This window comes from Toxorhynchites rutilus, chromosome 2 (genome assembly GCF_029784135.1).
Source record: "Toxorhynchites rutilus septentrionalis strain SRP chromosome 2, ASM2978413v1, whole genome shotgun sequence".
Classification (NCBI taxonomy): Eukaryota; Metazoa; Arthropoda; class Insecta; order Diptera; family Culicidae; genus Toxorhynchites; species Toxorhynchites rutilus.
In genome coordinates this window covers 308,053,325-308,071,283 of record NC_073745.1, presented here as the reverse complement: position 1 = coordinate 308,071,283, position 17,959 = coordinate 308,053,325, and the positions used below count along the sequence as shown (strand labels likewise).

Genomic DNA, 17,959 nt, shown 5'->3' with positions numbered 1-17,959 from the left:
CGTGGTTATCGATTTGAAGTAGCGTTTTCTTGTTTTCCGAAGCACATCCCTCATATGGCAAAGCTCAGCAGTTTACCAGGGCTTTCGCATTAACACTTTAATCGCCCCGCCACCCAGATCTGGGGCGATTCCACCCCAAATCAGTCGGCTGCTGACCCGACCCTCTACGATTTTTTTGAAACTTGGTACAAATGATGGAAACTACCTAAAATTACAATTTTCATTATTATATGACCAATTTAAATTACGACTGATTTCTTAAAGGGCCTAATTGAAATGATTGATCTTTCTTTCAAAAAAGTGTAACTCAAAAACCAGATGTCTGATTAAAATATGATGTTTGACAAACTTATTGGAAAATCAATAAACCGTTACATTTTAAATGTACTGTTAAAAAATCGTTCTCAAAAATTAAACTTAATATTCCATTTTTTTATATCTTTATGTCGTCTATAGTAAGTTCTTCTAACATATCGTCCAGGTCTTCACTTGTGTATAGTTCCTCAATATCCGAATCGGAGCTCGATGAGATAATACTCGAAACATTTTTTCTAGCGCTTCGCACTATTTCGTAGTCACTACTCTTTCAGATTTACTATTACGCAGTCCCGTGAACATTTTGAGGATGAAAAAAAAACACATGGCGTCTAAGAAAAAACTTTTTGAAATAAACAGTACGCTATGAACATCATTGAGGTATGTGATTTTCGCGATTTTTTTTCAACGAGAAAACAAATTACTATCAGATTACTGATTAATCTGATATCGCAGTTTTGTTAGATATATATTACTTAACAAACAAAAAATATATTGTTGTCAATTGGATTGTCCCCTGAGTAGCCGCAACCGGTTTGTTGAACCCTTGCAGCCAAAACCTTGTAAACAGGTGGGAGTTATTAAAGTTTTTCTAGTGAACGATTATTTTTTACGTAATTTTGAATATATTTCCTGTTATCGTACGTAGGATTTTTTCAAAATATTGAATTTTGACGAAATGGCGACATTTTTTGTGAAAAAATTGCATTTTTGCCTCGAAATTCGAGACTAGTTGGCCTGTCGATGAGCAATGTAATTTGAGGACATTTGGCATCAAAAAAAATTTTTTTTGGAAACCCCGATTTTCGGTGACCTTTCGTTATTTAAAAAACTCTAATTTTAACGTCTGTGAACTAATAATACTAATAAATGAAGTTCGAATGAGCTCATATTTTGCATAGGGTATATCGTGCAAATCAACATTTCGCAGCAAGTTCCGAATGAAAAATCGAGATAACTATTTTTATTGGTACCCAAACCATAATTTTCGTTTCGTCCCAGAGTCCCAGAGTGTCGATTTTTGACAAAAAAAAATTAAGACATTTGGCATCAAAAAAAAATACGAAAACCCCGATTTCCCTTTCTCCTCCCTTGGGTGATTTTTCGCCCCTCTCCCTTAAGTCCGATTGAGCTGATATTTTGCATAGGATGTTTTCTCGAGGTGGTGAACATTTTTTATGGGGTAACTTTTTGAAATTCGAGATGACCATTTTCATTGGCATCCTATTGTATATGGTAGCGGTTGTGTTAAAACTGACTTCAAATATAAAACGATTTATTTCAATTTTCATAAATAAAAACCAATGTGTGTTCCCGCTCTAGAACAGATCGTCCAATTTAAGTTGTTTATTTTCTTGTGTTTATCTACCCCCAAGGAAAGTTCATGCGGCGAGAAAAATTGGAAAAGTGAAGAAATAATCGAAAAAGTGAACACACTTAGAAAATACACACACATTTAACACACTTAACACACTTAGAAAATAAACATTATTAAAGAAAATTACCTTTTTCATTTCAAATATGTGTTCTGTATAATAAAGTAACATGACTTTTGTGGTGATAATAACTGATAATTGTGTTCGATAATGGTAATTATCTTATACTAGCTGACCCGGCAAACTTCGTCCCGCCCAAAATTTGTTTTTTGTTATCAATACCTTCAAACATTCACGTTTTCTTACAATGAGCAAATTCATGGGTCCAATCGCAGAACTGTTCATTGATTGATCTTCTAATCGACCCGTTGAAATTACCTTTTACTATAAAATTCCTAGTATTTCTAACAAAACTCATCATCATAACATCAGATTATTTTCAGACACAATTCTCGTTCAAGATTTTTCAACCACTTGCAAATAACATGTTTCTCCGTTGCATGGAATAAATGTTTTATACAGAAAATAAGATAGACCAAAGACAGCCCTAAATCGGACAATTCCTTCCTCGAGTTCTGCTCATATCAACACATTTGGCGATCGTTTTTTTGTATAGATAGAAGAAGATATAGGAGTGCGTTTCATCACAATAAATTCCATTTCCAGTCTCGAACAAAGATCAATTTCGCTAGCGCAAAAATCAAATGGACTGACAGCACTTGTTACCACAATAGTTCAAAATAATGGACGCAGTAGTTCACACCCAACAGGGGAAAAAACAGCACTTGTCACTATGTAATTGTAGAACATATGGGAATTTAATTTTCCGAATTTTCCCTTCTTCCTTCAGAGTTTTCCGAAAATTTCCAATTGTCATGTTTTTTTAACACACTGATAGATATTTTTCATTATCTTCGCCTACACTTTAAGCATATTCGCTGAACTAAATGTTAGTTTTTTTCATATTTATTATTTCTATTTTGGTCCATTGCTAGGTTTTTTCTTTTTTTTTGTTTTTCTGGTATGGGACGTTTCATATAGCACACGGACACTGACAGATTTTAGGTTATTTGATTTCGTTATAACTACATTGTGTCAGCCAGACCACTGTCGGCCGAATCGTGTCCACACTCACCCGCGGGAGCTGTTGGAGGAGGACCGATAAGCAACAGTCGATCACGTGCTTCACGGGAGGAATCCACCTAATTCCTCACTGCTGGTGTCAAACCACCATAAAAACATTCATTGCACTCTGAAACCTCCACATGCAAAATTTGGTTCCATTTGCTTGATTAGTTCTCGAGTAATGCAGAAATTTGTGTTTCTTTTGTATGGCAGCCCCACTTAAAGAGTGGGGTGTAGAGTCTAACCATCATAGAAACATTTATTGCACCCTAAAACCTTCAGATGCCAAAATTGGTTTCTTTTGCTTAATTCTCGAGTAATGCAAAAATTTGTGTTTGATTTGTATGGAGAGGGGGGTGGAGAGTCTAACCACCATAAAAACATTTATTGCTCCCTAAAACCTCAATATGCCTAATTTGGTTTCATTTGCTTGATTAATTCTCGAGTAATGCAGAAATTTGTGTTTCATTTGTATGCCAGCCCCCCTAAGAGAGGGGGGAGGAGTATCTAACCACCGTAAAAACATTTATTGCTCCCTAAAATCTCCACATGCCAAAATTGGTTTCATTTGCTTGATTAATTCTCGAGTAATGCAGAAATTTGTGTTTAATTTGTATGGCAGCCCCCCCTTAGAGAGGGGGGTGGAGAGTCTAACTACCATAAAAACATTTATTGCTCCCTAAAACCTATATAAAACATATATATGCCAAATTTCGGTTCATTTGCGTAATCAATTCCCGAGTAATGTAGAAATTTGTGTTTAATTTGTATGGCAGCCCCCCCTTAGAGAGGGGGGAGGGGTCTCAAACTATCACGAAAACCTACCCCGGACCCAAAAAACCCTACATACCAATTTTCATGATGATCGGTTCAGTAGTTTCCGAGTCCATAAGAATCAGACAGACAGACAGAAATCAATTCTTATATATATAGATTAAATTACACAGGACGGTTTTCATCATATCTCATTCCACTTCGGCATCTTCTAACGCACCATCCGAGGACTTATCATCATCATTCTGTCATCAACACTCGGTTGTAACACTAGTGGATTGAGCAAACAATACCCAACAACCAAATAAACGGCCTTTTTCAGGGCCACCCAAGAGATAAACGATGCAATTTTTCAAACATATCAAAATCTAATGGAATTCTACGTCAACTATGCGGTCGTGTCTCGGGCACAACCCTCCTGTGATATTTTTTTCCTGTCTGCTGAAATTAGTCCCACGAGCCTTGACCCATCCCCACTAGAGCTGATGAGAAAAACAACCAATTAAAACATGCACTTGCATTAGTATATTTTTCCGTTTATTTTTTTCCTCGGTTCATATTTAAATATAAAGATACTGATGCGCGCCTTCTTAAACATGAGGTTTTCCTGTTTACTCCTCAACTCTTACCAGACAATAAAAAGATTATATTAATCAGTTAGCTCGATAGGAGCAGCCAAGCCAAATCTAGCCAAGCAACCGTTTGACCCGGGGGAGGGGTCGTGTGCCATTCAAACATCGATGAATTACTACTCTTTATAAAAGATAATTTATCACAGATTCCAGTCCCTGGCCGCACGGTTTATCCCCCGTGGAGTGTGGAAATGAACAAAATATGATCACCCGGTTGCAGGATGTACTCGGTTTCACCCTGTGGAGGTTGAAAGGTTATAATAGCATTTGATAGATATGGGAAGTGCCGGATAAAACTTACCATCAAATCCCAATCGGTGTCGTTGATCATCACAAGGATCCCGGGGCGAACGGTATTGTCCTGGAGGAAGAGACCGGGGTCACCCGTCAGTAGGTGATCCCGAAGCCATCGGAGCATCTCCTCTAGCAATACTGGTGGGAGAAGAGATGATAAAGGTTTCGATATTAGTTGTTGGACGTTACAAGCGATATTTAGACGTTTAAATCTTATATTTATTTAAAACTAGCTGACCCGGCTAGCTGACTTCGTCCAGCCCAAAAAAAATTTTTCGTTATCACGTTTTATTACTAAGCGCTATTCATGAGTCCAATCGCAGAATTATTCATTGATTGATCTTCTAATCTACCCTTTAAAATTACCTTTTACTTTAAAATTCCTAGTACTTCTACCAAATCTCGACATTATAATATCAGATTATTTTCAGACACAATTCTCGTTCAAGATTTTTCAACCACTTGCAAATAACATGTTTCTCCGTTACGTTACATGCCAAATTTGGTTTTATTTGATTGATTAATTCTCGAGTAATGCAGAAATTTGTGTTTCATTTGTATGGCAGCCCCCCTAAGAGAGGGGGAGGGGTATCTAACCACCATAGAATCATTTATTGCACCCTAAAACCTCCACACGGCAAATTTCGTTTCATTTGCTTGATTAATTTTCGAGAAATTTGGAAATTTGTGTTTCATTTGTATGGCAGCCCGATAATATACCCTATGCAAAATATTAGCTCATTCGGACTTCACTTACTGGTGTCACAAACGTTAAAATTTTAGTTTTTTTGAAAAACGAAAAATCACCGAAAATCGAGGTTTTAAAAAAAAATATGCCAAATATCTTAAAATTGCATCCCTCGTCGAGATATACAGTTATCGCGAATTTTTGTTTGTCAAAAAAATATGTTTTGACGTAGGATTACGTCTTTCGGGAACATGTTGGGGTACAAATTGAAAATCGAAAATCGAGCACATCGTGAAAAATGTCCAATTTCAAGCGCTTATTGCGCAGTCATTCCATGATAGATTGATGTAATTTATGCGTCAATCGATTTCGGCACTCCATAACAATTTTTAATATTGAAGAAAATAATATATGTCATGCAACTAACTATCGAACAATTGAAAAATCTCAATCCCTATCCTAACGGAAATACCAACTTCTGATTGGTCGAAATTGACGACAGATGCGGCGGGACATCAAAGACATCAAAAGCATGTGTGAAATCGGTATTGCAAATACATAAAAGTAGGGGGAGCTTTTGTTCCCACCGAAATGTGTTCCCTACCAGAGACATCAAAACCAAGCTGCGTGGGGGAAATCGGCATTGTAAATACATGAAAGTAGGGGGAATTTTTGTTCTCACCGAAATATTAAAGACAGAGACATTAAAACCAAACCATTATCAAAGAGTTTTACGATGTAATTATTCAAACATATCCAAAATAAACAAATAGCCTAACGGAATCCTACGTCAACTATGCGGTCGTGTCTCGGACACAACCCTCCTGTGACTTTTTTGGCACTTGGTTGTTTTTCCACCTGAAAAATCGATTTTTGACATTTTGTTTTGACACGGAGAAAAACCAGGTACATTTGTCACTTGTGTTTTAGATGGTGAAGGCTAGTCACGCGTAATTGAGTAAGTTGATTTCGTATTTATTTAGCATATAACATTTTGTATTTTGTATTGTCTTGTTTAGGAAAGAAAACATAAACAAACGGCAATTTACCCGCTAGGTGGCATTTTTAGACGAAATCCTGACGTATCCAGAGGACGTAAATTTGTTTTTTTGGACTCGGTTACTGCGATATGAGGAGTAATTAAGAACTAAAAATGTAGCTCCCGCATGCCCATTGAAACATGGCAAAAGATAAGTAACTCTACTTCCGAATAGCAATAGCATTTTTTTTTTGTTTTCATTTTTAGGATTAGTCTAATAGAAAGTTAATGCACCATAAAATGTAAATTGAGGCCACTGGCACAAATACGTTGTAACAGTGTGAGAGAAACAACAATTCGTCATTATTCATTAGAAAGAACGATAATTATGGTTGATTATGTATAATATTGATTTTTGACATTGATTTTTGAATATTGAATAATAACCGTGAAGTTTTTCCAACATTGGAAGCAGGTTTTTATAATTCAAACATTCGCACGATAGTTATAACGGACGATAGTTATAAAGAATAAGACCATTATTTTTTTCCTTTTTACATAATAAATATTTTCAACGATATTGTTTTGAATAAAAGAATATTAAAAAAGTGATAATAGATTTAAGAGCCAAATGAACTGCAAAGTTTAATGTTCCTCGAAAACAAAGAATTGAACTGAACTGATAATAAGTTTCAAACAAGGAAAAAACGAGTCTATCATTACAAAGCATTCACAAGATACTATTTCGAAATTTTTCATAGTTTTGATATCCTTCTAAAGAAAATCTGCATCACTTTCTACTTTTAGAACATTCATTGAAATCCATCAGATGTTATGTATTAAGATTATGTTTTTGACCGATGTTGTTGACCAGTTTCTGTTTAAATAATTAAATCAAACCTCGTGTCCCGTATATCAAATTACACGAGAATAGGAAGGATAAAAGGTCTGAAAATCAGAATTACATATGGGAGTAGCTCAGATTATACTGATCATGAGGTGGATAAATTCTATGAGTTAAAGAAATGTAGAAATGTAGTTCTTACCAAATGATTCTCACCTTGATCTATACTAAATACTTCTCACTATTCAAACGAGCAGAGCTAAAAAAAAAATTTTGCGAGATGTTCATTATTATACACAATAGTCATGTTTTACCTCTAGAGTAATTTATAGAAGGGATAATAAAATTACATTCCCATATGTTCAACAACTACATTATACACGAGCAACCAAGTATTCCTCATCTTTGAACCAGCGTTTGATTCAGCAAACTAACGCACCAAACAAATGAATCATGGGATGAGCCCAAATAGTTGGCATTGAAATACCGAATCATCGAGGTACAATCGCAAACTTGTCATTCTAAAACATACGCTTAATGGAATATTATCTCATACACTGTATTAATTTTATCTACATAACGTCCAAACGTCCGAAATTATGCAATCGACATAACATTCAAACGCCCAAAATTATGCAACTGCATGTCGCTCATAAAAGGGAATGAACTCTTTCACTTCACGGAGTTTGTTTTTACACGCAACTGTCCGTGACAATGATGATAGACACAAAAAGATTAAGTAAAGTGTAAGTGACATGAAGGCGTACGTGGCAGTGATGTTCATGATCAGGCCCAATATTTCACGTTTCAACTTACTCTACGGGACAAGTTGAAACAATGTATATGAAAACTAAACATTTTAAAAATTGATGATTTTCGAAATATCCAGTGTGAATCTTTATTGACGTGGGACTACGTCTAACCGGAGTATATGGGGGGTAAAATGAAAACCTAAACACAGAACATGCAGGAAAAAATTAAAGATCCCAAATGCTTATAACTCGAACATTTCTTACTGGATCGGAAAGATGTTTGCATCAATTGATAAGGAATATTTCTACGCATCTATCGCAATTAATAAAATGTTGTTTCTCATTAGATAAACAATTGAATAACTGTAAAACGTTAAGCGCTATCTAAACGCCCTAACTACACCGTTTTGATTGATCCGATTCACGGTTTCCCCAACACAGCCATAATAACCAAGCAGCCTTGGGGAAATTGGCATTGCAAATTCATGCAAGTTGGGGGTATTTTTGTTCTCACCGAAATATGTTCCCTAACACAGACTTCAAATCCATGGAGAGTGAGGAAATTGGCATTGTAAATTCATGCAAGTCGGGGGTATTTTTGTTCCGGCTGAAATGTGTTTTCCCAACACAGACTTCAGAACCAAGGTGTCTGGGAACATCGGCTTTACAAATAAATGCAAACTGCGAGTACTTTTGTACTCGCTTGCCTTTGTGCAGATTAGAGTATGTTTCCTTAACACGGTCTTCTAAGCTCAGGAACTTGGGTAAATCGTGCAGACATTAGAGGCGAATGAACATTCAAGTTCAAAGCCTCTATAGTATAAAAAGTAGAAGTTCAAGTTGTTGATTCATGCAAGCCGGGGGTACTTCTGCACCCGCATGTTTTTTTTTGCACTCCGAAAACTGTTTTCCTAACACGGATTACAAAAGCGGCTACGAACCCAACGATTTGGATCGGTTATTCAAGATCGCATTGAAGGATATGCCTTCATATCTTCTGCTCACTGAATTTCTACGCATACCATTTGATGATTAGGTAAAAAGTTGATAACCATTTGCTGCGATAACGCTAATTGATTAAACAACATACATTCGAAGAACATGTCAAAATCGAAACTGAGTGCCTGAAGTTCATCAAATCAAGCAAATTCACAGTTCGAGAAGTACGTACACCTGAGAGGTGTCAACTTCAGGGAAAAGAGGGATGTCAACTTCAGGGAAAAGTAAAATTAAATAATCGTTTGATAATTCTTCCGTTCACATATTTTGTCCTAGGCATCGCACCAAACGTAAAAGGACTATCCTTAAATTTTTCTATAACGAAGAACATAGTCTTTCACAATGCATGAATTGACCTTACATGGCATTTATTCAATCTCTTTATTCACAAAGCAAAAATATTGTATTCGATTGAATTCGGAAATTGTTTCGTTCAATAAAAAATTTAATCAATACAAACAAATGATAAGGTAGTTCCACGTCAACCTTGCGGTATCATAGATATAACCCACCCATTTTTTTTATCGAAAGTCATCTATACGAGGTCTGTTCAAAAAGTATCGCGACTTTCAAATTTACGCGGGTTACGCACCATCCCGAATCATATTTCGGGCACCCTGTAATAATAACTTGAAATGTTTAATTCCCTGCTGATATAACTATAAAATTATCATCACAATTGATTCTTTAGTGTAATCCTTCAGTCATGAGGACATTAAGTATTTCAAGCTATTTTTTTAACATATCCCAATAATTTGAAGTGGCGGAAGAATTGATTTGTACTATTCGTAAGTTCCAAGCGTTTCTTGAAGATGTGGACGCACAGTATGGCGACATTTCATCTTTCACTTCACGGGTGGAATTTTCAAAAACGAGGAATGTATAGCAGATTCAGCTTTTCTAACGAACATCACAAGCTGAATCTGAACAATTTGAATTTGGGCCTGCAAGGTAAATGGGTTCACAATTCAATCAGCTAAAAAACGAAAGCTAACTGAGGTTGTTCGAAAAACAAATGGTAAAATCAAATTTTGCTCATTTTCTGACTCTTGCAGATTTCGAAACTTCAAAAGCACATGAAAGAATTATCCAAACTATTTCTATTCCATTCAGTTTTCTTGATGAACACTCCTTTAAAATACAGATGGAATGCATTGAAAGGAAGTGTGATTCAGAACTGCATGACAAATTTGATGACCATGATCTTTTGGATTTCTTCTCTAAATTTGTTCCAGAAGCGCGATTTCCAGAACTAAGAAAACATGCTCTTCTTATTGCTTTTTTTTTGTTGGACCAACGCAGATTTGTGAGAAATTGTTTTTCGTTGTCTAGATGAAATCGAAATTAGAAATTTTTAAGTTTTACTATCGTTAGTTTTCATCTTATCGTTAGTTTTCATAAGTTCTCAACCCTGTTCCCCTACTTTCATGATTTTGCGAAGATATACATACGTAAATATTACAAACCTGTTCATATTCCCTCCAGTATATGTGCATGCGGGGAATCATCGTTTTAATTTTAGTAAAAAGATTGAAAAATTTTCGGCCGATTAATTCGAAAAACAGTATATTGAAATGCAAGAAACGGCATTTAAGTTTGGAAAAACATGAGTTTCGAAAGATAAAATTAAAGTTCTTCTTAATATGTCCGTTTTTCCCCACCTTCCCTACTTATAAAAACATAAAACTTGATAGTGTGTGTAAGTTATTGCTACCTAATCGAAAACCCTACAGAATGCAAACGATACTAAAGTGCTGTCGCCGGCTATTAAGATAATATGCGCACGTAACCACTGTGGTGTGGCCGGCAGTCAGCCGCTAATTTTCGTGCGTAACCACTGTGGAGTAGCCGGACGCCAAAGTATTAACATCACATGCCTGATAATGCAAGAAAACTCTACTGATGGAAGTTTTCTTTCAAAAATAGTCTAAGCGTAAAAAGTAAGAGCACCAATGAGAATAGACACTTACCAATTTTGGATCCATCCAACGGAACTACATGTTCCTTCACTCCTCCAAATAGTGTCTCGGCGCCACCGCTGCAGCAATTTTCATGCGGGTTTAAAAAAAAAAGAACAACGTTAAACCATTACTAGCCACATTCTATCATCACCTCACAAGTGCAGATCACGCACTATTCCACTCATAACACCCACTCCGTACACCACACAATCGAATAACGCCAACACGATTTCACATTTCGCTCACCTAAACTCCACCGTGATGGTCGCACCTGCCGAGATCACATCCTCGTCAATCGAATCGTCCATGGTGTTGTTCCGGTAAGATCCCACTAAGGTAGCCACGGTTAGATAGAGTAACACACTTCACACTCGATGCCAAACAGACGGGAAAATCACTTTCCAAATCCTTAGGATAAGATGTTTCAAGAAATACTATCAATCCACGCGCTATTTTAAGCCACCAGTAATCCACTGCGTTCTGTCCGAAATAGACTGACGCTCGAGGCGTAGACAAGGATGCTTTTTAAAAACCCGATTCGATCGTTCGCTGCTCTGCTCACGAAGGCGTCGAGAGAGCTCGTGATGCGTGCACGATCGTGAAAGGTAAATTTCGCTCGCACACAGAGTTGTACGTTTCTTTAAGTCCAAAATAGTGATTAGCATAGAAAATTGAAATATTACTGTTGTGCAATTAACATTTGTTTGAATCACACAACTTATATTAAAAATGAAATTTGCGTAAATTTACGCAATCCTAAGTTTCACCCTGTTCCATCGTTCGCTACCTACCTCCGTCAGTTATTAGCGCATGCGAGGATGAGTGTCCTAATTGACGCTCTTCAGCTCACGAAAATCTAGAATACAGACGAGAAAAAGAAGCATCAATACATTTTGCGATAAATTTCCCTATTTCGAAGGCAAACCGGCAAAATCTTCAGCGGAGATACACAAATTTCGGAACATAAACAAAAACCGCATTTCAGGAGACCATCAGCTGTGAAATGTCAAACTCGCTTGCCACGAGTATCAGAGGGGTTCATGATAGAAGTTATTACAGAAACTATGATGTAATCATATTTGTTTTTGGCGTAGGACTACGTCTTTCATTTCTATACCGGGGTGTAAAATCAAAGTTTCGAAAACGGGAGCGTTACGCCGGAGACCGAGATTTTGAGCGTTAATAGCTCCTAAACAACTGAACGAAATGGTATGATAAACACTTCATTCGAAACATAAAATGTCTACGCGTTATATACTTGTTACTTTTTGATCCAAAAACTTGTTTCAATAGTCTTAAAATTGCTTTCAAAACAGGCTATTGAAATCCCCAATCGGTATATAAGCGAGCGCCGCTCGGAAATCCACTCAGTTCTAATTGAACAGCGATTGGAGCATGTTGTCGCTGTTGTGGTGAAGCTCTTTGTTTATCATGAAAGCGCGGATGAACGGTGTCACCAAGAGCCTGTTTGTGCACCTTAGGACAGAAGGGAATCCATCAGGAGGAGAGTGATACCACAAACGGTTTCCCGGGAAGAGATTGGAGCAGCCGCCACACACACACATACACGCGCGGAACTCTTCGTTTGGATGCCATTCAGCATCGTGAAAATTCCGGAAAGATCTAATCGTTGCTGAAAAATAATCTGCCAGTTCCCTGTGAATTGAAAAATACATTCATGCGAAAGAGTTTATTTTAATGTTTTCTATCCATGTAACACTGCGACCAAATATTTGTCAATCAAGTGATATTAACAGGTGGTTATCGAGTTAGCATTAACCACTGGTGGTGGACTTCGAGAAGAATCGAGAAGAATCCGGAAAGATGTCATCGTTACTGCAAAATAATCTGCCAGTTCCCCTTGGACTTGAAAATTACATTCGAGCGGAAGAGTTTATTTAAAAGTTTTCTACCCATATAATACTGCGGCCAAATACAATTGGTTTTGTGATTTTTCAATCAAGTGCAATCAGCAGGAAAGCTTCTGAAGATTATTCCCCATCTGTAGGATATTTTCGTATCCAATATTGGATGCATAAAACCTTGTACCTCCAACGTAACGCTCTCGTTTTCGAAGTCCCCCAATTATTTATTTATTCATTCATTCAGAATGGATTTAGATTCAACTTCAAACAAATGATCTCTAAATCAACGATAGTCCTACGTCACCCTTGCGGTTATACCATAGATATAACCCACTTCCCTGTTTTTGATGTGGGACTACGTCTAACCAGAATATATAGGGTTAATGAAAACCTAAACGCGGAACATGCAGGAAAAAAATGAAAGATTTCGAATGCTCATAACTCGAATATTTCTTAAAAGATCGGAAAAATGTTTGCATCAATTGATAGGAAATATTTCGACGCATCTATCACAATGAATGAAATGTTATTTTTCATGAGATAAACAATTGGACAACTGTAGCGTTATCTAAACGCCCTACCTGCCACGTTTTGATTAGTCTAATTTACGGTTTCCCCAACACAGACTTTAACATCAATGTACCTGGGGGAATTCCACTTTGCAAATACATGCAAGTGGGAGGAATTTTTGTTCCCATCGAAGTTTGTTCCCTAACACAACCATCACAACCAATGTGCCTGGGAAAATTGGCATTTTTTTTATTCATTTTATATGAACGTAAAAATAAGATTGAGTACGCGGGTAGCAAAATTCATGTCAGGGGAAGTACAAGTGTCGATTGAAGACAGTTGAATGAAGGGGCAGATTTGTATTCATTAGTCACGTCAATTAGAATAATCATTGACTAGAATAGTTCATCAGTCATCCTCGCTCGGAATGCCGTTCAATTCATTTTCTAGTTAATTCAAATTATGTTGACAGCGAATGCCGAAGTAGTCCTAGTCGAAACGAAGCTACTGAAAGGAGATTCGATTTTCATTTTTCATTTTCGAAGATTTCGGCCCCTGGTAATTATTACTGTGGAATGATGGGGTTCAGATAGAGCAGTGCGTTCGGCTCCACGTTATTTTAAACTTCTTCTTATAAATGTGAAGTAGAGATTGAAGCAACATAGTGTAAAGCAACTATTGTACTGGATAACACCAACTGATTAATCAGCTATATTTTCAACCACAGACGAGACCATACATCGATTGAGTCAATACACCCAAATCACTCTGTGATCATTTTGAAAGTCTACTGTATTTAGTTTGTAAGCAAAGCACAATACGCTTGTGCATGGTTTGTGTACTCTATTCAACACGTACTATGGGTTGCAAAGGTTCCGTCCTTTCTATACGCAAAACGTATATCTTCGTTGTTGCGGTTTTTCAGCTGCAACGCAGAATTTCAGACTATTGTGATCAGCCTCTCTTTCGTTTCAGACAAACAATTCCCATACCATACTGTCCATATACCAACCCCTTATCAAACTTAGTTAACAAACAGCCACCCCTCCTATCTAGGCCCGTCTTGATTCGAAGGCGGCCGGATTGCGGATTGATTTTCGATCGAATCATGCTGGATCGATTCGCCTGTCTATCGCTTCGAATATTCACCCATATTCCCCGAACGAACCCGAACGGATTTAAAACTTCGCAATCCGATCGAGATGGACTTCTGCATTCTACAATCCATCCCAGATTCAAACCCAATCGTCACATGCAAAAGGAGGCGACATTGCCTGTCTAATCTCAGAATGCAATACCGTGCTAATTTCAAGTCGAATCTGGTTCCGAAATAGGGTGATTATCTTAGAAAGGCGTTATGTACAATTTTCATAACGCGAAAAGGGTGTATCGTACGTTACTCACTGTGTGTTAGAGATAGGAATTGCGTTACGTAATTTGAACAGGATGAACACCACACCAAAGAGAATAAATTTAATAATCAACTCATTAGTAGCAGTTCCTGGTGACACGGAATTTTAAAAAACGCTTGATATTTTTCAATTTATACTTTAATTAGAAAAATATACAAAAACACTTTTTGTTTCCGGTGAAATTAGGATGCAAAATTATGTTCATCAAAATCGAAATCTCCATAACAACATTTACATTTTTTTTTACATTCTGTTTGATGACATTTTTGAATAAAAATTACAGAAACCGGTGACCATTAATGTTTTCGATGCTCGAGACGAGAAATGCCAGAAATTATGAAGTATGTGAAGATATTTCAGTATGATAGTGTATGTGGATTTTTGGGAGATATTATTCCCATAACATTTCTACTATTGGGTGGAAATGTGGCCAATAGAAGTAAGGCTTTTGCCTTAATGTCATTCGCTCAGTGTTATTTGTTTTTTTGACGTAGGACTACGTCTAACCGGAAAATATAGGGTGTGAAATGAAAATCTAGGCACTGAACAAGTAGGAAAAAATGCAAGATTTGGAACGCTTATAACTCGAGCATTTCTCAATAGATCGCAAAGGTTTTTGCATCAATTGATAGGAAATATATCTACGCATCTATCATAATGAATAACATTTCATTTTTCTTGAGATAAATAATTGAATAATTGTGAAATAACAAGCATTGTCCGAATGCACTATGTGCCCATTTTTGATTGGTCCATTTTGTGCTCCTCAAATCGTATCGACCAAAACGGGCAACCAGAGCAGCAGCGAAATACAATGAAGCACGATTGAAAAGGAAAAAGAAAAAATATGAACGAAACATTGATCGCAGTCTCACACATGCGTAATTCTCGAGCCAGCCAGTCAGCTTAAAAATCCCCGCTCCGCTGCCGTAACGATCATTCTTTGTGTGGATACCGACTGGACAACATCGTTGCTGGACGAGCTGGACGGCGAGGGATCGAGTGCCTTTCTCAATGCAAGAGGGCGGAGGTGGTAGCGCTGGAGTAAAGTAGAGTAGAGTTTTCAAAGGGCTTTTCTCAAGGCTAGAGACGAATGAACTGCAAAAGTTTAAAGTCTCTATAATACAAGACCTTCCTTCCTTCCGTAACGATCATTCTCATCCAAACCGTACACCACATCGTTTCGCATCACATCACATCAACAAACCAACACAAGCAGCCATGTCTGGACATGGCAAAGGAGGAAAAGTGAAGGAAAAGGCAAAATCCCGCTCGAACAGTATTGGTCTCCAGTTCCCCGTAAGTGTATCCGCCAATTGCTCCGCAAGGGTAGCTAGGCCGAGCGCGTTAGTACCAGTGCACCAGTCCACCTAGCCAGCGTTATATAGTTTCGGCCGCCGAAGTGATTGAGTTGGCTGGCAAAGCTGCTCGCGACGATAAGAAAACCCGCATTCAGAACAGACCACATTCGGTTCGGTGGACATCAAGACAACAACAGGCAGTTGCAGCGAGTGGCGAGTGGCAAACGCAATCGCAAAACGACAGCAGGTAGCGGAAAAAAAAGTTTGTTCTTTATACAAACTGCTTTGGTCGCAAATCCAGAACAAGGCGGCAGGCATCGAGGGCGTTCGAAATGTTTTTTTTTTCAAAACCACGAGTACTAAGTTTTCTAAATTGGAACCATTCCATAAAACACGGCGCTTATCAGGGCTTTTAAATCTTTCACAAAAGATGGTACGAAATACAGTTCAATGCATTCTAAAATATTATCCAAAATAATAATAAAACACAAATTGATTTTTTCATAATTTGTTTGCCAGAAGATGATGAGTTTGAGAATTTAACAGTTGTGCTGAGATTCTTGATGGTTGGAGACTTTCTCGATTATTCAATTTTCACCAATTCTTAAATTGCAATTTACATTTACATACATTTAGTTCGACATTTAGCTAATTGGACGGACCTGTAATGCGACATATTTAGTTGAACATTTTTGTAAACATAGAGTTCGGGGTCCAAGTTATGACCCAACATGTCCCAAGCTGGATGGGAAGAAATTTTCCAACTGTGAAAGCTGTACCACTGCCATCGCAAATGTTCAATTACAGGTTAAAATCGCCTCCAATGCGACACTTAGTGGTGCTTCGGCACGTCACATTAAATGTAATTTACTGTACAGCATGTCACAAGCTGGATGGGAAGAAATTTTCCAAATGTGAATCCTGTGGCGAGTGGCAAACGCAATCGCTAAACAGAAAGGTTCAGCCGAACAAGATGGGGATATCGAGTTATAACAAAACAATAATCTCTTTAGATTAAAGATAATTTTGTGATCCTGAAAAGGACCCTTTTTAGCTTGCATGTGAATCCAACGAGCGAACAAATCGTAATGAATGTATATTTTTGCCATCGCTGCCTTTTAACGCTCATTTGTTCGTCTCGTTGGACTCGCCCCTTGGGCTGAGTCTGCCGATTTGTCTCTATCCTGTGAGCGTGTACCGCTAAAGTACAAAACGCGCGGATCCGCTGAAAAATATATCATTCTCTTTCGAACCGTAAATCAGTGTGGTTTTTTTTTAATTCGTTTATTTTTACAGGCTCAGTTACGTAAGTTTAAAGGAGCCGAATTCTTAAATATGTTTTTAAAACTATATATATACAAACAATTTTCTTAAATCTATGGTTAGTAATGTGGGTAACCGATTACTCGCGGTGGACTCGAGTTTAGAAGGGTGACATAATTTTTCAGGAAAAGAATGGGATATAAGGAAATTATTACAATGTTGGTAATCACACAAAATCAGTGTGGTTGTATGACATCGTTTCACATCACATCGCATCAACGGATTGGTGCCGGAGCACCAGTGTACCTAATAGCGGTTATAGAATTTCGGCCGCCGAAGTGCTCGAGCTGGCTTGCAAAGCTGCTCACGACAATAAGCAAACCCGCCTACAGAACAGAGCACATTCGGTTCGGTGGCAACAACTAGTTTCAGCGAGTGGCAAACGCAATCGCAAAACGGCAGCAGGTAGAAGAAGAAAAAAGTTTGTTTATACAGACTGCTTTGGTAGCAAAACCAGCCACCGTAAAACACGGCGCTTTTCAGGGCCATTAAACCTTTCAAAGAAGAGTTATTAAAAGTTTTTCACAATACCAATGCATTCTAAAGTGACATAATATGACATAATATAAATATTTTGTTTATGCTTGTTCTTGAACTTATTGGTGGTTGGGGTCTTTGAAATTGATCATTCAGTTTTCACAAACCCATGCATGGTTTCCGAATTAAAAGTGGCTTCAATTTACAACACATTGTATACAGGATGGCATTAACGAATTTTCTCGTTACCAAGAACTGCTTTCTTTGGTTGATAACTGATGTTGAAAATTGACTGACGTTACATCTGCATTGTATAGAAACATAACTAAGGA

The 17,959-nt window shown here is 37.5% G+C and overlaps 1 protein-coding gene across 2 annotated transcripts; it reads right to left on the bottom strand.

Moving 5' to 3' along the window:
• Positions 1-4,106: 4,106 nt before the first annotated feature.
• Positions 4,107-11,755, bottom strand: LOC129770703 (ubiquitin-related modifier 1 homolog). Of its 2 annotated transcripts, none has more exons than XM_055773691.1 (6): positions 11,665-11,755; positions 11,531-11,595; positions 10,986-11,377; positions 10,749-10,816; positions 4,524-4,654; positions 4,107-4,460 (listed from the first exon to the last, which is right to left on the bottom strand). In XM_055773691.1, the coding sequence occupies exons 3-6, from the start codon at positions 11,045-11,047 to the stop codon at positions 4,392-4,394; spliced, it is 330 nt and encodes a 109-aa protein (XP_055629666.1). In that variant the 5' UTR covers positions 11,048-11,377; positions 11,531-11,595; positions 11,665-11,755; the 3' UTR covers positions 4,107-4,391. The 2 variants fall into 2 exon arrangements, with proteins under 2 accessions (XP_055629666.1, XP_055629667.1); XM_055773692.1 differs by having other exon boundaries at positions 10,986-11,147; positions 11,665-11,754.
• Between the last annotated feature and the right edge of the window lie 6,204 nt (positions 11,756-17,959).